This window comes from Dendropsophus ebraccatus, chromosome 3, assembly GCF_027789765.1.
Source record: "Dendropsophus ebraccatus isolate aDenEbr1 chromosome 3, aDenEbr1.pat, whole genome shotgun sequence".
Classification (NCBI taxonomy): domain Eukaryota; kingdom Metazoa; phylum Chordata; class Amphibia; order Anura; family Hylidae; genus Dendropsophus; species Dendropsophus ebraccatus.
Window position 1 is genome coordinate 24,321,127 of NC_091456.1, and position 20,216 is coordinate 24,341,342.

General features: G+C 43.2%; 1 protein-coding gene across 4 annotated transcripts in view; it reads left to right on the forward strand.

Annotated features, from left to right (window-relative positions):
- The window catches only part of GGT5 (gamma-glutamyltransferase 5), a 46,583-nt gene extending 37,578 nt beyond the window's left edge, over positions 1-9,005 (forward strand). For 3 of the 4 annotated variants that reach the window (XM_069961174.1, XM_069961177.1, XM_069961176.1), the window contains exons 8-12: positions 174-364; positions 2,440-2,534; positions 4,337-4,449; positions 6,507-6,617; positions 8,653-9,005. In XM_069961174.1, the coding sequence (XP_069817275.1) occupies positions 174-364; positions 2,440-2,534; positions 4,337-4,449; positions 6,507-6,617; positions 8,653-8,799 (657 nt within the window). In that variant the 3' untranslated portion in view covers positions 8,800-9,005. The remainder of the gene's footprint in view (positions 1-173; positions 365-2,439; positions 2,535-4,336; positions 4,450-6,506; positions 6,618-8,652) is intronic. The other variant, XM_069961175.1, reaches the window with a different exon arrangement.
- The last annotated feature ends 11,211 nt before the right edge of the window (positions 9,006-20,216 follow it).

The following is a 20,216-nucleotide window of genomic DNA, read 5'->3' on the forward strand; positions in this document are numbered from 1 at the left end:
AGTTAAGTACTGGAAGACGAGTTTTTTTTTAATAAAAGTAAAGTACTCTCTGGCACTTGTTGATTTGAAAGATTTATTTTTGCTGGAGTACCCATTTACTTTTACCGTGTGTGAACATAGTTTTACCCTCAGTTTTCTTATCTAGCACCTTTTTTCTCTCTTTTCACCTACAGTTTATAGACACCTGGTTCTCTAATGATTTTACAAAGGAAATCAGGAGCAAAATTGATAACTTCGGTGACCATGACTTCCAATTTTATAATTTGTCTACAGTTACAAAGAAAGAGACCTTTGGCACAACTCACGTGTCTGTGATCAGCAGTGATGGAAGCTCGGTGTCTGCCACCAGCTCCATCAATCATGTGTAAGAGATGGGCATGTTTTCTGATGGGGTGGGGCTTTGGTCACCCTGAGCTGTTCATTATGTACCCTTCAAGTTCCCCAGCATCCCCTTTCTTCCCCTTCTCTGAATCCCCTTTAAATCATGTCTACTTTTTTACCTCATTTTTTCATTGAGTGGAAATGTTATAAAAACACTTTAAAATGAAAAAGGGTTTTTTAAAAAGATTTTTAGAATGGCCCACCAGAACCAGCAAGAATAAAAGGGTGATTTTTCGCCCCCAAATAAACTGGTGTCAGAAAGTTATACAGATTTGTCATTTACTTCTATTTTAAAATCTCAAGTCTTCCAGTACTTATAAGATGCTGTATGTCCTGCAGGAAGTGGTCTGACACAGTGCTCTCTGCTGCAACCTCTGTCCATGACAGGAACTGTCCAGAGCAGTAGCAAATCCCCATAGAAAACCTCTCCTGCTCTGAACAGTTCCTGGCATGGCCAGAGGTGGCAGCAGAGAGCACTGTGTCACACTGGAAAGAATACACCAATTCCTGTAGGATATACAGCAACTGATAAGTACTGGAAGACTGTAGATTTTACAATAGAAGTAAATTACAAATCTGTATAACTCTCTGACACCATTTAATTTGAAATAAAAAGAAAATAACTGGAGAATTCCTTTAACCCCTAGACGACCCTGGGCGTACAGGTACGTCATGGGCTGCCTAGGTGAGTTCAGAGTGGGGCCGCGCGCTGGCCCTGCTCTGAACCGCCGCAGTCCCAGGTGTCGCTTGTAGCCCGGGACCACAGCTATTAGCGGGCACGGTCCAATCACCGTGCCCGCTAATTAAGTAATCAGATGCAGCTGTCAAAGTTGACAGCGGCATCTGATTACTACTTGCAACCTGTTCCCTAGTGTCTAGTGGGGGGATCGCCCCTCCGTGACGCGATCGCGGAGGGTCGATCCCCGTGTCTTCTGTGCCGTAATGGCGCTGATCCCGACCCGGCACTTGAATGCTTTTGGCTGCAGCAGCAGAAAGCAATCGAGTGCCGATCTAATTGATCTATGCTGTGTTACTATACTGCATAGATCTTAATGAGAGATCAGTGTACTTATACTAGAAGTCCCCCAGGGGGAATAACCCTAACCCCAGGGGGAATAACCCTAATCCCAGGGGGAATAACCCTAATCCCAGGGTGAGTAAACCTAACCCCAGGGGGAATAACCCTAACCCCAGGGGGAATAACCCTAACCCCAGGGGGGCTTCTAGTATAAGTGTAAAAAATAAAAAGTGTATAAGTGTAATAAAAAAAAGTGTTATTATTAATAAAAATCCCCCTCCCCTAATAAAAGTTTGAATCACCCCTTTTCCCATGTTATAAATAAAAATAAATAAACATGTTTGCTATCACATTCCTGATCTCGCACAGTAAGCGGCGTAAGCGCAAGAAAATTCCAAAGTGCAAAATTTGTGCATTTTTGGTCGCATCAAATCCAGAAAATTTTTAATAAAAAGTGATCAAAAAGTCGTATATGCGCAATCAAGGTAGCGATAGAAAGTAAACATCATGGCGCAAAAAATGACACCTCACACAGCCCCATGGACCAAAGGATAAAAGCGCTATAAGCCTGGGAATAGAGCGATTTTAGGGAACATATATTTGTTAACAATGGTTTGAATTTTTTAAAAGCCATCAGATAATATAAAAGTTATACATGTTATACATCGTTGTAATCGTAACGACTTGAGGAACATGGATAACAAGACAGTTTTACCCCAGGGCAAACAACGTAAAAACAAAAACCCTCCACACATTTTTTTCTGGTTTCGCAGTGTACTTTATGCAAAAATTCATCCTGTCATTGCAAGGTACAATTAGTGGCTATGGCCTTTTAAGCACAAGGAGAAACAAAAATTCCCAGAAAATCCCTTTAAGAAGACATTTGTTCATCAAGTTTTTCTTTGCTCAGCTGAGGGGAATGCAAACATAGTGTGCTAGTACATTTCAACATCTGACTGCTCTACGTGTAAAGAATCCTTTCCTATGCTTTATGAGATAAATAATGTATCAACATTTATTCTTTTCTTTTGTAAAAATAGATTTGGTTCCATGATTTATTCTTCAAGCACGGGGATAATCTTAAACAATCAGCTGGCTGATTTCTGCAATGTCCATATGGTTTCCTTGAAGGAAGGTGAGTTCTCAATAATTTTCCATCCTATATTTCTGTATTTGTGTTGACTGTGTACCAGATTGGTATTATAAACCCCTGGACATATACAGATACCACATTAAAGGGGTTATCCAGCGAGAATCTTCTTCTTTCTAGTTTCAGAAAGTTATATAGATGTGTAATTTAAATCTATTTAAAAAACTTCTGTCCTCCAGTACTTATCAGCTGCTGTATGTCCTGCGGGAAATGTTGTTGTTTTTTTTTTAGTCTGACACAGTGCTCTCTGCTGCCATCTATGTCCGAGACAGGAAAAAGAGCAGGAAAGGTTCCTGCTTTTTTTTTCCTGTCGCGGACATAGATGGCAGCAGAGAGATCAATGTGTCAGACTGAAAAGAAAACAACTTTTCCTGCAGGACATTCAGCAGTGTCGTTGTTAGCCATCCCCAGTCAGTTGGCTTATGGTCCCACACGTTTAGATAGTCCAAGTTCACACTGGTGTGTTGGTGCAAAGTCCGAGTCCGAAGGCTAAACCAGCTTACTCAGTGCTTCAGTGCAATACACAACAATAGGTTTCCACTTCAATAACAACAAAAGGTGCAGACAGGAGAGCGAAGAAGTGTTAATCTTTGAACGGAAGAGAGTGGAATAGTGGAGCGTCTTGATGACTTTGCCCAATGTAGTACTGTACTCTGCCTGGGATAGCATAGGTGAAGGAGTAGAGAACAAGAAGAGGAGATCCTCATACTCACGTTTACTGAACTGCCAAATGCCCTAGATTGTTGAGGTACCTGTCCTGTAAGGGTAGTACAAGGCCCCATTTCCCTGTGCTGGGTTCAGCAGACTTCCTGAAGTTTTCCAGGATAGCCGTGCGTTACACAGTGGAATACGTAGGATAACTGCAACTTTGTTCCACTGGGGTCAGTGCCTAACTGGTTTCAGGTCACTGCCCTTTACTGTGAGGCTAGTATCCCTGGCATGGGCAAGGTGTTCCTCAGTGGACATCCTTTTCCTTCTGAGGGGGTCTAGTACTCCATGCTAGAGGTTGCTTGCTTCTTCAGGAAGTAAGTTATGTCTCTGGGTCCTCGACAAAGGGTCCTGGCCGGAGCAGGAAGTGTGTCTATAGTACTTTCTCTCTACTGACTAAAATTGAACTGACTGAACCCCTCCCACCAGGAACTAGACTCCTTTTCTAGGGGCGTACTAAGCTTCTCTGTGATTGATGGATGCTTTATGTGTGAGAGAGAAGGAAAAGTATAGGACAGAAAACTGAGGGAAAACAGTTTGCACCTACAACTGGGCAGGAGAACAACGTGACAAAATACAATTGACCCAGTACTTTTCTCAGCTGTGCACAGAATAAGTTACAGAAAAAACACAGTAGTGACACCTAGTGGAGAAAACACAGAATACACCTAGACAGTCTCCCACTCTGTGAACCTGAGAGAGAACTTTACACAGGTGCATAATAACCTTAGTGCAGCACCTTATGCTGGGACACTACATGTGTATATGACAGAGATGGTGATGTAGGGGGTTATGGGGGGGTGAAGAGCTCAAAGACAAGATCCAGGAAAGCCTTGTGTGATATCAGAGGATGATGTGTTGTCTATTGAAAGAGGGAGGAGCCAGAGAGCCCGAGACAATACACGTTTTGTAGTTGTTCTATTTACTATTACCTGTTATGGAAGAATCCTGCAAAACCTCTGAAGCCAGTACTATTAGTGATGACACTATATAAAAAAGTTATATATCTTGGGGTGATCATTGTGTTAGTTCTCTCTTATAATCTCCACTAGAATGATTACTTTTCCTCGGCATTGTAGGTATGCAGCCACCGTCCTCCATGACACCAGCCATTCTTCTGTCCAAAGACAAGAAGTCTCAACTAGTAATAGGTGGTTCAGGTGGCTTAAGGATTATAAGTGCTACTGCCCAGGTAAGTGAGAATATACCTACAGAAAATATATAGATATGTCACCCATAGAGAGACGTACAGATACAGCAGTACCATGGAATGCAAAAGTAACTATTAAAAAAAAAAAGGGTCCATTGTCCTGACAAACTCTCATTCACACACAGCCTTATCATGTGTGCAGATAGCTAAAGTTAGGTGCTTGGTCCTGCTGCTTGCCAAAGCTTTAACACACATGCAAATGCATATACCCACACTCATTTTTAAAGGGGTATGCCAACAACAATAAAAAAATCTTTCAAATCAACTGATTAAAGAAAGTTATATTGTTTTGTAAATTACTTCTATTTCAAAATCTTCAGTGTGCCAATACTTATCAGCAGCTGTATGTCCTGCAGGAAGTGGTGTATTCATTCCAGTGTGACACAGTGCTCTCTGCTGCCACCTCTGTCCATGTCAGGAACTTGGCCTGGCGTTGGTTTTTCCCTTGTTATTACATTGACTTATAGGGCCACTTAATATGGTGGTTTTGGTGGCTTCCATACAGGAGCCACCCCTTGGCGGGGCCCTTCCTGGAGGGATATCTGGCTAGCCCTGTGTTTTATGACTCTTAGATGAGGCTCAGGAACTGTCCAGAGCAGTAGCAAATCCCCATAGAAAACATTTCCTGCTCTGGACAGTTCCTGTCTCAGACAAATATGTCAGCAGAGATCACTGTGTCAGACTAGAAAGAATACACTTCCTGCAGGACATACAGCAGCTGATAAGTATGGAAAAAGTGGAGATTGAAATATAACTCTATAAAACGTTCTGACACCAGTTGATTTGAAAGAAAAATATTTTCGCCGGAGTACCCCTTTAAGATTAGCCATTTTCATTGGACAGTGGTGTAACTACAGTCCTTTGGACTCCATGGCAAATTTGAACCTGACATTGCCACCACCACTGACAGCACTGCTAGAGTATATAAAGATATGTTTTCTAACTATAATATACACAGTTGATTCACCTTATTAAAATGGCTCCCTACTTTTGATTTCTCCAGAGTACCCCTTTAATTATTGGTGTGACTGCCATTTGCCTTTGAAACAGCATCAGTTCTTCTAGGTAACTTCCACACAATGACTTAAAGGGATACTGTCACCTTTTCTACTTTTTTGCTTTATTTCATCAATTAACAGTGTCAACTGGGTGGAGCTCCTGGGTGGGGGGAGGGCCCAACTGTCATGAAACCCCACCTAGTTGACACTGTCCACCGATAAAATGAAGCAATTTTAGAGCAGAAAGAAGACACAGACAAGTGTTATACAGGTATATATCAAATGTGCAGCATCTAAGTTTGTGGATGGTGCGGAGAACCAGACATAGAGTAAGGGGGGGGGGGGGAATCACTTTAATAACATTCTATATTTTTAACAGATATCACCACACCACCACTAATGACTATATAATACCACCATACTGTTAATGTATTAAAACCAATAGCCCCATACAGTTGCAGCATTCAGCCCTGAGGCATCATTGCTGATATTTAAAAAGTAAAAATACACCCCCCAAAAACAAATAAAAAAAAAATTTGTACTTAAAAGGCATTTCTATCTTATAAAGTGGTGGCATATTGCTGGGACATGCAGCCGCTCAGTGATTACATCCCCTTACCTGTGCAGGAAACATTGTAGTTTACTGCACAGCTAGGTGGCCTGGGCCTTTGTACTTAGTAATAACAGTGAGGGTGCCTTCACACCTACCGTATCGCAGTAGAAAATCCGCTGTGGATCCGCAGCATATCCGCAGCAGATTTAACTAAATGAATGAACACAGCATTAAATACGCACTGTCAAATCCGCTGCGGATCCGCAGCAGATTTGTAAGCGCGTATTTGATGTTGTGTTCATTCATTTAGTTAAATCTGCTGCGGATCTGCTGCGGATCCGCAGCGGATTTTCTACTGCGATACGGTTGGTGTGAAGGCACCCTGAATGTGATGCAGGGCTACTCCAGGGCTTTGTCATCTACATTCTTAAGATTAAATTCCATGATGTAACATATTATTCTATCAATATTTAATCCATCCTTCTTAGGCCATAATGAACAAGTTGTGGTTTGGCTATGATATGAAAGAAGCAATCTCAGCCCCTGTGCTGCATGTAAAACTGGACAATGCAGTGGAGTTTGAGGCCTCATTCAATTTGGTAAGGAGCAAGTGTCACACTGTCAGCGCTAAATAAATGAATCCTTTTATAAAACAAGTAATGATAAATATGTGGTGTCCCACCACGGGTGTTCCTCGTATGGCACCTGTCGCAAAAGACCTTGTACTCAAAGTAAGGTAGTGTTGAAGATGTTTATTGGTTTCACCACAAGATGCCAGTATTCTATGTATGAGCTTGTATATATGTGTTGCACAGCTGTAGCTGCTATAGTGTTACTGTTTTTTTTCTTTTATTCTGTGATCCTGTGGTCCAATGGAGATACTACTTTTCCTTCTTCCTATCTCTGTACCTCTTTCTTTGTGCACTTTCTTCTCCACCACTCACAGGGGCTCTTACATACCCTTGTAGGAAGTAGTCATTTGGGGAGAAAAAAGTGTAGCGTTAGTTTCCTTCTGATTCTCGGGGGAGTATGACACAAACAGAACAGGCATCCCTGCTGAACTTAGCCAGGGCCTGGCTCTGCCAAGATCCCTGCCCTTGACAGTCGAGTGGAGTGTTTTAGAGAGTTGGTCCGAGACACATGTGTATGGAGAACCTAGAGACTTACACTTCTAAGAGTATAACTATAGACACTATGAAGTGTTAGACCCCAACAGGAGGACAAGTCAGAGATCACCCCAGCCCACCCTGTGAACCTCTCGAAGTGCAGGGCAGTGTCCTAGGACAGAGGAACTGACCCGGATAGAGCAAAGCAACCGTACGATGGTCTATGTACTCTATCTCGCAGCGCAGGTGACACCGGATAACTTCGGACACTTAGCTACTCTCAGGTAATCAAGACTGCGGCTTGTGCCACCCCAATAGGACAGGTACCCCGACACCGCAGGGCAGAAGGTGATTAGTGAAACACACGCACAAGTATTCTTCTCACAAGTATTCTTCTCTCAAGTATCTCTCTCAAGTTCCAGCAGAGCACACTACTACCCTGGGTTGGGGCTCTCTCCTCTTCTCTTCACTGATAAACACTAAGCTACACCAGCACCACTATTCTACCTCAGCACTTAAACTATCTCCCAGCACAGATCCATCGAACACAAGTCTGTACCAGAGAGTAAAGCCATTTTATTTATTTTATTGGGACTCAGTGATCATTGCACCAGCACCTACACATTCCAGCTACACACTCCTTGGGTTACTCCCCTCTTTCTGTGGGTGGTGGTACCGACAGTCCAGGTGGGTCATCTACCCAGCCCCGATTCATAAAGTAAAATTTCTACGCTATGCTTCACTTTGCTCTTGGCTGTCCCTGCTCCTCTCACTCTAAATAGGTTTAGCTGATGTTATGCCTGATGGTAGAGTCAGACAGCATCACTTACAGCATCTAAACCTGTTTAGAGGTTTACTTACAAACCGAGAGAGAGCATCAGGCCCAGCTCAGAGCTCACTGCATCTCTGACATCCCTTGATACTGCCTATGCACATCTTCTTTCTTGCATAAACAGCACCACACTGTCCCCAGGTTGTGGGTGGTATTACAATTCAGCTCCATTAACTTTAACGGGGTTGTTCACCAAAAAATGTTTTCTTCCAAATCAACTGGTGTCAGAAAGTGCCAGAGATTTGTAATTTACTTCTTTAAAAAAAAAATCTCATCCTGCTGGAAGTTTTGTATTCTTCCTAGTCTGGAGAGCAGTAGAGTTTTTTTTATGGGAATTGCTCCTGCTCTGGACAGTTCCTGACATGGACAGAGGTGGCAGCAGAGAGCACTGTGTCACACTGGAGAGAAAACACAGTTTTCTGCAGGACATACAGCAGCTGATAAGTACTGGAATACTTGAGATTTTTTTAATAGAAGTAAATTACAAATCTCTCTTCAAGCATGCTTGAAAATAGAGGCCGAGGCCTCAGAAACGTTGCAAATACTTGTTTTTGCTGTGCTGTATTGACATTACATGGAATAAATCACAAAGTTTGCTTTCACTATATTGGACTGCTGATGAAAATTCCTTCCTATCCATTGATTTATCAACCTATCTAGTTATTAATCCAACCTGCGCTCTTTTTTCTCTTACAGACTGTACGCGAGGGGCTCAAGGATAAAAGACATAACATTTCTGAAGCCAAGTTTGCGCTCAATGTAGTCCAAGGAGTTTACAAAGAGAAAAGCTGTTTATTTCCCTACTCAGATGGTAGGAAACTAGGAAAATCTGCAGGTTACTAAGAAAATATTCCCAATGCTTTTCTGTCTGCACATTGCAGGCAGCAGAAATATTTTTTTCCCCACCTGATCCTATATTGCCTGCAGTATAAAGTCATCAGTGCCATGTTATGCTCAGACTTGGTCAAGGACTCCATTGAGACCACAAGGTATATACAAACATTAGGAAACACAGTTAAAGGGGTTATCCAGTGCTACAAAAACATGGCCACTTTCTTCCAAAGACAGCCCCACTCTTGTCTCCAGTTCAGGTGCGGTTTGCAATTAAGCTCCATTCACTTCAATGGAACTGAGCAGCAAAACCCCGCCCAAGATAGAGACAAGAGTGGTGCTGTCTCTGGAAGAAAGTGGCCATGTTTTTGTACTGCTGGATAACCCCTTTAAGGGTACGTTCACACTTACCGGATCCGCAGCAGATTTCATTTAAATAGCTATACACAGCATCAAATCTGCACCATCAAATCTGCTGCGGATCCTGTAGGTGTGAACTCACCCTAAGGCTATGTTCACTCTACGTATATGTCCAGCCGCATATTTTCGCGGCCGGACATATACGTGTTAAACTCCGGCCGGGAATTTACGCTACTTGCGGCCGACTACGTACAGACCGCGAACTTACGCCCGTAGTCTACTTACGCTTCCCGAGCGCCCTACGTAGCGATCTGACAGCGGTCTTTTACTTGGAAATCTTCGCCTAGCCCCGGACACCCCACAGAACCTTTGGGATCGGCAAAGAAAAGTGCAAAAATGAAGAAATCGCCACTACATACGGGACCGCATGTTACACTACGGGTGTAAGTTACGAGATTTTCGTCCTCAAACAATGGTCTGGTTCATTTTTTACGGCGCCGCGTACGATCCGGGCGTAAGTTCGTACATAGTGTGAACTGTGCAGCCGTACATCGTATACTTTCCATTGTACGCAAACTACGTAAATCTCCGGCTGCTTATTCACGGAACGCGCTACGTCCGGAGACTTACGTAGTGTGAACACAGCCTAAGGGTGCGTTTACACCTACAGGATCCGCAGCAGATCTGCAGCAGATCCGCAGCAGATTTGATGGTGCAGATTTGATGCTGTGTTCAGTTATTTAAATGAAATCTGCTACGGATCTGCTGCAGATCCACTGTGGATCCGCAGCAGAAAATCAGCTGCGGAAGCGGCAAGTGTGAACTTACCCTAAGGGTGCTTTCACACGTACAGGATCTGCAGCAGATCCGCAGCAGATTTGGTGGCCCAGAATTGATCGGCTTTGAATCAGCAGCTTCCAATCTGCGCCATCAAATCTGCTGCAGATCCTGTATGTGTGAACGCAACCTAATGGATTTTATATATGTTAATCTACAGGTATATATGGATCTACATTGTAATGGTTGAAGAGGTTTGGCACAGAGCTTTTGCCTATATTGTGTTATGTAAGGGCTCTGTACCTAGCAGAGGTCCGCCATGTTTACAGTATTGGTTGTATACTCAATCTTTTTGCATTTGAACAATTTGTATTATATGTTTATTATATTATGCAACAGTGGCAAGGAAGCCTATGCTCAAAAATCATTGCAAAGGCAAGTAATCACCTATGTGTAACCTAACCTCAGGGTACGTTCACACTGTGGAATATGTGCGGAGACTCCAAGCGGATTCCGACGGGTGACCTCTGCTTGAAGTCCCGCCCGTCCCATAGACTCAATGATTTCAATTCTTTTGGCGGACAGAGGAATCCGCCGGCAAATATCATTGAGTCTATGGGACGGGTGGAACTTTCGCTTGTGTATTCCGCAGTGTGAACATACCCTAAGTATATAGCTTAGTAGAAATTAGCAATATTACATAAATTAGGGCTGGCTTTTAATAAACTAACAGGAATGGCCCTTTAAAATATACCTCAACAAATGGCGGAACCAAGTTATAGACAGTTAATTGTGAAGATTAAAGAAGCACTCGGGTAATATTTTTTTTTTGTATTCATTATGTAGCTAGTCACATATACGTTTTTCTGTACGTTAAAAGTAACCATTTAAAAATGGATACGTTAAATGGACAGCAAAAACGCAGTGTGAACCGAGCCTAAGGGTGGTATTACACAGGCTGATGTGGGCCCGATAATACCTGTTAACGAGCCCCGATCTGCTAGATCAGCGCTCGCTTACTGGGCCTATTACACGGCCCGATAATCGTTTAACAAGGGCTGCAGGGACATTATTACCAATGCCCTTGCAGCCCTTGTTTAAACTGTATACATTACCTGTCCAGGTTGCAGGGCTCCTCTTGCTCTGTGCTTCTCCCCGGGTCCGCACGCTCCAGCTTCAGAGCGGCCTGTCTCAGCTGACAGGCCGCTCAGCCAATCACTGATCGCTGCGGTCCTGGTCTGTGATTGGCTGAACGCCCTGCCAGCTGAGACAGGCCGCTCTGAAGCTGCAGAGCGCGGGACCCGGGGAGAAGCACAGAGGAAGAGGAGCCCTGGAACCTGGATAGGTATGTATTCCTCTTTGCATATCGTCTAATGTAGGCCGCGCACCGCTGTTACACATAGCGATGCGCGGTCGGTGCCGGACGATTATAGGTCAGAACTTATATCAACGATCAGCTGATGACAACAATCATCGGCTGATCATTGTCTTTATTACACGGAGCGATAATTGGCCGGATAGGGTCGATTCGGCTGATTTTCGTTCCGTGTAATAGGACCTTGTATCTGGGAGCCTAATATGAGCTTTAATATTTTCCTCCAACGCACCAAGGGTGTACCAAGGAGAATGTATGATATTACCTCAGAATGTTTAAGGCTGGGTTCACACTATGTATATTTCAGTAAGTATTGTGGTCCTCATATTGCAACCAAAACCAGGAGTGGATTAAAAACACAGAAAGGATCTGATCACACAATGGTGAAATTGAGTGGATGGCCGCCATATAACAGTAAATAACGGCCATTATTTCAATACAACAGCCGTTGTTTTAAAATACCAGCAAATATTTGCCATTAAATGGCGGCCATCCACTCAATTTCAACATTGTGTGAACAGAGCCTTTCTGTGTTTTCAATCCACTCCTGGTTTTGGTTGCAATATGAGGACCACAATACTGACTGAAATATACGTAGTGTGAACCCAGCCTTTAAAAATGAAACACGCACAACCCCCTCTTCTCTGTCAGAATTTGGCAATAGGAAACATAAACGAAAAGTTAATTGAGTTTTTAATATACATACTTTGTGTTTCAGTCGATGAAATGTATATACAGCTTGGATTGCAGAATGTAACAGACTGACGCAGAGAGATTCTCTATCTGCTGCTGCTAAGTTAAAGAAGCCATTCCCCTAGTATTCTCCCCCAGTAGGTAGTAGGTGTTTGATGTTGCTGGGGAGGTATGCTGTGCTGCACTGTGGTGTTTGGTGTTGCTGGGGAGGTATGTTGTGCTGCACTCTGATATTTAGTGATACTTAGTATTTAGTGCTGTTACAGAGGAATATGGCACTGCACCATAAGATTTCTTTGCTTGCAATTCCCCAGCATTACCATAGATTGGCTGGTTAAAGGGGTGTTCTAACATAAAACTAACATGTCCTCTATCCACAGAATAGGGGACATGTAAGAGATCGCAGGTGGTCCAACTTCCGTACCCCGTGGCGATCTCCATATCGGCCTGGCTCCTTTTGAAATGTGATCTGCGACTCTATTCATTCTCTGTGGAGCCACCGGAAAGAGCTGAGTTCTGTACTTGGCTCTCTCTGGTGGCTCCATTCATTCTCTATGGGGCCGCTAGAGAGAGCCGAGTACAGCACTCAGCTCCTTCAGACGGCTCCATAAAGAATGAATAGAGCTGCAGGTCATGTGCTGTACCCGCATCCCTTTTCAAGACAAAGGAGCCGTGGGCCAATATGGAGATCGCCAGGAGGTTTGGAGGTCAGACCCCTCCCCGCCATCTCTTACATGTCCCCATCATGTGGATAGGGGACAAGTTAGCTTTATGTTGAAATATCCCTTTAGGCATGAGTAGAAAGCTTATAAAGAAAGAGCTGTTGTTGGACAGCGCTGTATGTCCGATGCTTATTCATTACATTATGATATCTTTGTTGCAATGGACGCTATGTCTGTCGTCTGTGACTTTTGTTCAAAAGGATATTATACTAATAAATGATTTTTTTTTAAAATACCACATTGTATAGGGATTTCATTTCTGCATAAAACAGTCGGAATTCTGCATAATTACTGCATTGTATGAGAAATATGTATAAAATCTACTTACATAAAATATAACATGACAATAAACTGTAAACAGGAGAAGTGCGGCCGATAAAAGTATACTTAAATGGCCGCACGAATGATACAGCAATTGTTCATACGGCCATGTAAGTAAACATGCCTCGTCAAGGCACTGCCAGTATTGCTTAGCGGTGTTCGTTGCCATGTGGTTGTGTATGGAGAGGATGAGAGAAATAACGGACAAATGAAGTAGTGGTCTGACTGGTACATATATAGCTATGGTATATATCAGCCTGATCACTGCTTTTAGAACAGAGTGGTGGTCGGTAAGGTCCCTATTACACAGGACAATTATAGTGCGAAAAATCGTTATATCGTTCGAATTCAAATGATAATCGTCTTGTGTAATTCTAGGAAACGATCGAAAAATCGTAGTTTCGCATTCGTTCACTAATCATTCAGTGTAAGGGTCCATTTACACAGAAAGATTATCTGACAGATTATCTGCCAAAGATTTGAAGCCAAAGCCCGAAACAGACTTTGGCTGTCCAGGCATGACGGGAATTGTAGTTTTGCAACAGCTGGAGGGCTGAAGGATTCCCAATCCCTGCCCTAGGGTCTCAGAATAATAAAGGACCTTACAGCAATATATGAAGAAAGGATTTTATGACCTTTTGGTACAAAGTCTTAACATAATTTTAACTGATCCAATTAATCATTAAACATGAACAAATTAAACTGAAAGAGGTCAAGGCGACCATATGGACACTAAGGAATACGTTGGGTTGTGAACACTAGATCAGAAGTTGCAGGAGAATATTAACAAAATGAAAGAATACAAGATAAAAATTGTACGTCTGAATGGTACTAACACCTGTCCCACAGGCTGTAGGGCCCGAGGAATAGAGCCCGCTTAGGGACCTAAATAAAACTTCATTTTTTTTTTTTTAATGTCTTTGCAGAGCACTTGAAATAAAATTAATAATAGTATGAGCAGATGATGGGAGTAGTAGTAGTGTGTATCTGTCCCACTGCATCAAGCAGGGAGGGAGGGGGGAGGTAGATGCACAGGCACCTCTCTCCTTGCTCCCCAAATTATTCCCTAAACGTACTGCATCAATAAAGCATTACACCACATTACATTACATAGACTTCAATACAGTGCCATAGACTTCTACATATAGTGCGCCCCCTGCTGGAATTACAACTGATTCGTGACGTCACGGTTTTTGAGAGAAATTGAAGCCTCCCTGATTTACTAAATTAAGGGAAATAGCAGTATATGTGCATTTCCCAATAATAGTGTATATTAGGAGTTTGTCTAACTTTCCATAATTAATAATAACATATTAAAAAATACTTTTTGACCGGACTTCTCCTTTAAGGCTGGGTTCACCCTGCGTTTTTACAGTCCCCCCCCCCAACCGAACACAACAGTGTGAACCCAGCCATACAAAAAGACAGTGATAAGCTCCCGCCTATGGCCTCACCACGTACGACTGGTTACTTCTACCTGCTATGTAACCACTAGATAGTTAATAGTTTATATAACTATTTTTCATAACAATATATATAACATACAGGTTGTGACTGTGATCAAGTTAATGGTCTCCAACATTCATAGATAAAGTATGCTAAGTATGAAGGGTGAAATAAGGATTTTATTCTACAAAGCCATATAGGTCGCTGGTAGAGATGAGCAAAACCAAGAATACGGCTTAAGGGTGCGTTCACACCTACCGCATCCGCAGCTTATTTTTCCGCAGAAATCCGCAGGTCTGGTAGTGCAGATTTCAACCTGCGAGAAATCCGCGTATGTGTGCGTTTTGCGGTTTTTCCGCAGCAAGTTTATCGCAACTGAAATGTCCGTTTAAAATGTCTCTCATTCTAAACGGACATTTCAGTTGTGATAAACTTGCTGCAGAAAAACCGCAAAACGCACACATACGCGGATTTCTTGCAGGTTGAAATCTGCACTACCAGACCTGCGGATTTCCGCGGAAAAATAAGCTGCGGATGCGGTAGGTGTGAACGCACCCTAAAAGTCCTGGAAAACATGTATACGGTCATAGGCCTTAACCTGTATCCATGTTTTGTAGGATGCCCTAGGACTGCATCCAACTTCTTCAGCCACAACTAATGCTGCATAATATTAATGATTATAATAATATTACAGGTAGTATATACGTCAGCAGATTCTAATGACAGGACAAGCTGACACTATACTGCAGCGTATTATGGCAGCAAACCAGCCACCTTATATTACTGAATAGTGACTGTGATCTAAAACACAAGTACCTGCAACTGTGTAGGTGCATTGCCTACATTACTAGCATTCTGCAGTACATCAGCGCCCCCTAGTGGAGAAGCATCAGATTTTCATGGTTGTATGTTACCCAATTGTGGAAAAAAGTATTGTATTAAAGAAGCAGTTCACTTTTTTTTTTTTTTGCCCCCCCGGGTAGCCGCTGTCATGTATACTTACATAAGATGATCGGTGTCCCGTTCCCGTCGGTCAGTTCCGTCCCGCGGTGCCGTTCACATCGGGCGCGCGCTCACTTCCGCCGGCTGCTGTGAGTCCTCTTCTCTGCCCAGTGATTATACGCCGGAAGTCACTCGCTTCCATGCATTCTCTATGGAAGCGCGTGACTTCCGGCGTTCAAATGACAAGGGAGAGAAGAGGAGTCACAGCGCCGGCGGAAGTGAGCGCGCGCCCGATGTGAACGGCACCGCGGGATGGAACTGACCGACGGGAACGGGACACCGATCATCTTATGTAAGTATACATGACAGCGGCTACCCGGGGGGGCAAAAAAAAAAAAAGTGAACTGCTTCTTTAATGGAGTGTTACAGGGTTACAATTAAGCAAAGTAACCAATGACAGTAATGAAAAGTTTTCTCTTAAAAGTGGTGCACTAAAAAGTGGGGTCACACGCACCAGTCATGGCATTATACTGTATATTAGGGTTATATATAATGATTTTATAAATATAATATACTTACACAATATACATTGCATTATCAAGAAAAAAGCAATAATAAGCAATAATAATACCCATGTCAATTTTATTTCACTGTACTATAGTCTGCAGATTTTTTTTTTTTTTTATTATCTTATGCAAATTAAAGGGGTACCCCCCCCACCTCTACTAATATAGTTATACTTGTAGGGCACATCAAGTTAAATATATTTCAAATACATTTATTTAGCAGATTTATCTTCTCCTGATTTGCTGCTCTTTTACTCCCATTGCTTGTTGTCTAGGTCACCAACCACCACTCTGCTCTAAAAGCAGTGGTCTGGCTGGTGTATATATAGCTATAATATACATATTTATATATTAGGCTATGTTCACACTACGTAAAAAGTTTTAGTGCGGCGGAACACAGCCTATTAAGCTATGGGATCCCGGCCGGAGCGTACACACATCGTATACGCTCCGGCCGGGATCCCATACGGGGCCACAAAAAACTGACATGTCAGTTTTCTGCGGCCGGAATTCACTGAATTCCGGCCGCAGAAAGACCTGTCAGTTCACACAGTTGCTTCACTGTGTGCTATGGGAAGCTCTGATGCGGGCGCATCAGAGCTCTGCGGCCGGACGGATCATCCTGCCGGTCTCTTACGTAGTGTGAACATAGCCTTAGACAGTATATGGTTATGTTGACTGTATAAGAGACCGGCCGTTCCGTGACCCGGCTGGGTCACGGAACGGCCGGTCTCTGAAAAGATCATCCCGGCTGGTACTGCAGTACCGGCCGGGATGATCTTTGCAGCCACAGAGTTCTGATGCGGGCGCATCTGTGCACGCCCGCATCAGAACTCCCCACTGCACGCTATAGAGCGCGTGGCCGGAGCCGCTCGCTCTATTGTGTGCACTGACAGGGTTTTCTGCGTCCAAGGCATATACTATGAGATCCCGGCCAGAGCGTATACTATGACAAGGCAACGTATCCTTTCGTAAAAAGTACGGCTGTTGTTGGCAGTCGCAACAACGGCCGTACTTTTATGAAAAGATACGTTGTGTGAACATAGCCTATATATGCACACACAATATCTCAATATAACTACAGAATAGCTATGTATGTGCCAGTGCGACCATTGCTTTAGAGCAGAGAGGTGGTCGGTAACCTAGACAACGAGTTTTTAATAATGGGAGGGAAAGAGCAGCATATCATTAGAAGGAGGCAAGTTTAAAAATTTAGTGTATTTGCAAAATATTTAACTTGACGAGACCTACAAGTTGGGAATACCCCTTTAAGTTGAGTTTTAGTTCTTCTCAGAGGGTTTGGGCTTTTATGTTAAACTTAGGGTTAATAGGTTGTACCAATATGCTTTACCCAGCTGTATGTGTTGTTGTGAATCAGGGTTTTCCAAACGCCAAGAAGTTACTCATCTGTGTAATGACAATATTCTTCCTTGATTACAATACTCAGTGCAAGCTGTAATGTGAAGTCATTACTATGATTCAGAGCCCTGGTGGGCTGAAAACATCTTGGGAAACATACCATGGTGGTGTTCAAAATGTACGACAATATTTTTTAACTCATCTGGTGTCAGAAAGTTATAAAGATTTGTAATTTACTTCTATTGAAAAATCTTAAGTCTTCCAGTACTTATCAGCTGCTGTATGCTCTGTAAGAAGTGTTGTATTCTTTCCATTCTGACGCCCCTTGACAGGTGCTATTGTAATAAGATAATCCATATTATTCATGTCACTAGAAAAGGACAATGACAGATAAAGACTAGAGATTAGCACAACTGGAGCAGGCTCGAGTCCAGTCATTCAGCATTTGAATACTGGTGGCTGAAGAAGATAGATGCAGCCTAGGTCTGCCCAGAAAAAATAATTACAGGCATAGGCTATGTTCACACAACATAAGTTTAGTATTAATCACGGCCGTTGTTGCCAAATTTGCAGCTGTGATTAATACTAAACTTACATTGTGCTGCCGTCTAGGGAATCCCGGTCGGAGTGTATACACATAGTATACGCTCCAGCCGGGACCGCTAGCGACCGCATAAAAAACTGACATGTCAGTTTTCTGCGGCCACTATTCATTGAACAGTGGTTGCAGAGAACCTGTCAGCTCGCACAATGAAGCGTGCGGCTCCGGCCGCATCCTCCATTGTGTGCAGTGGTGAATTCGGATGTGGACGCACACGGGTGCACCCACATCCGAATTCAGTAGAAATGAAGATCATCCAGCCAGTACAGTAGTACCCTAGGGAAGATCTTCAGTAACACCGGCCGTTCTGTGACCCGGCCGGGTCACGGAACGGTCTGTGTTATATGTAATGTAAACCTGGCCTCAGGCTGTATGCATGTTTTCCAGGACTCCCTAGGGCTGCATCTATCTTCTTAAGCCACCAGTATTCAAATGACGAATGACTAGCCTCGAGCATGCTCCAGTTGCAATATTCTCTATTCCCTGACAAGCTCCCAGTGTATTTCTAACCTCTCTTTAGGTTCCATTTACCCATTAGCTATGAGTGTGTCCTTTTAGGCTCTGTTAGACAAGTAAAAGAAGATGTCGCTGTTCCATACTATACATTTTTCTACAAGTAAAAGAAAAAATACTTTTTATTTTTTTTAAATATGGAAGCCTATAAACAATTTATGCCATTGTTTGCAGTGCCATGTGTCAAAGATATATGTTGGCAGGGGCGTAGCTAGGATTCATGGGGCCCCATAGCAAAAAACAGTATGGGGCCCCCCTTCCCTACACACTGTCCAATGTATATATACATATATATATATATATATATATATATATATATATATATATATATATATATATATATATAGAGAGAGAGAGAGAGAAAGAGAGAGAGAGAGAGAGAGAGAGAGAGAGAGAGAGACTGACTCATGGTTATATACATAGGTGCAGAAGCAGACTACCTTTTGCTTAACCCCTCATGTACTGCAGTGTGTAAGTGACCCAGTGTTCTCTTACATGCTGCAACACAAAAAAGGGTTAATAAGCTTAAGACAATTAGCTCTCTCCTTCACTACTCCTGCACTGATAACCTCTGACCTCTGTTCTCTGAGCTTCTGCAGAGGTCAAGGGTTATCAGAGCAGAGAGGCAGAGAGCTAATTGTCTTTTGTGTTGCAGCATGTAAGAGAACACTGGGTCACGGGCCCTCTCCCCCCAGGGGCCCTCTCCCCCCAGGGGCCCCATAGCAACTGCCTTCCCTGCCTCTATGGTAGCTACGCCACTGTATGTTGGGAATCTTACCATATATACACCTTAAACAGACAGTGGCAATGTGAAAGCACCCATACTGAGACACAAATGTATAAGAAGGCACACTGTATCCAAGTAGAATCGTGGGAACTAATATCAAGACCTACCAGCTTTGAGGTTCCTATAGACTGCAATCTACTATTTGGCCACCATGGCTTCAGATCGTATAAAGTACATATAAAAGCGACTCTGTACCCACAATCTGTCCCCCCCAAACCGCTTGTACCTTCAGATATCTGGTTTTAATCCAAGATCTGTCCTGGGGTTCGTTCGGCAGGTGATGCAGTTATTGTCTTACAAAACAACGATTAAACTAGCAGAACTGTGCCCAAAGGTCGGGGCTTAGATTGTGTATGCATTAGGCTGGCACAACCTCTCTGTCCCTCCTGCCCACCCTCCTCATCATTAGGAATGCTCCAGGCAGATTGTCTCCTTTTCATCAGCTGTGTGAATATTAAACATGGGCTGGATCGTTAAGGCATCTGTGCAATGTTCAGACAGGAGAAAATGTTCCAGTGGTATTTCTAATGATGAAGAGGGTGGGAAGGAGAGACGGAGGGGTGGTGCAAAGTTATGGCACAGATATTCTAAGCCCCGGCCGTTGGGCACGGGGCTGCAAGTTTAAAAGTTGTTTTTAGGACAATAACTGCATCACCTGCCGAATTGACCCCAGGACAAATCTTGGATTAAAAGCAGCTATCCGAAGGTACAAGTGGTTTGGGTGGGGACAGATTGTGGGTACAGAGTCGCTTTAAACTGACTCTGTATCCACCAACCCACCAAACCGCTAGTACCATCCGATGCCTTAGTTAGAACAAAAAAATCATCTTTCAATCTGCAGCGCTGTGTCATACTGGCATGGCCTTAAGTGTCTGTGCCCCAGCAACACAGGTGCACTGTTTAGGCAAGCAATGAATAGAAATCCTGCCTGGGGGTGTTCCTAATAATGAGGAGGGTGGGGAGAAAG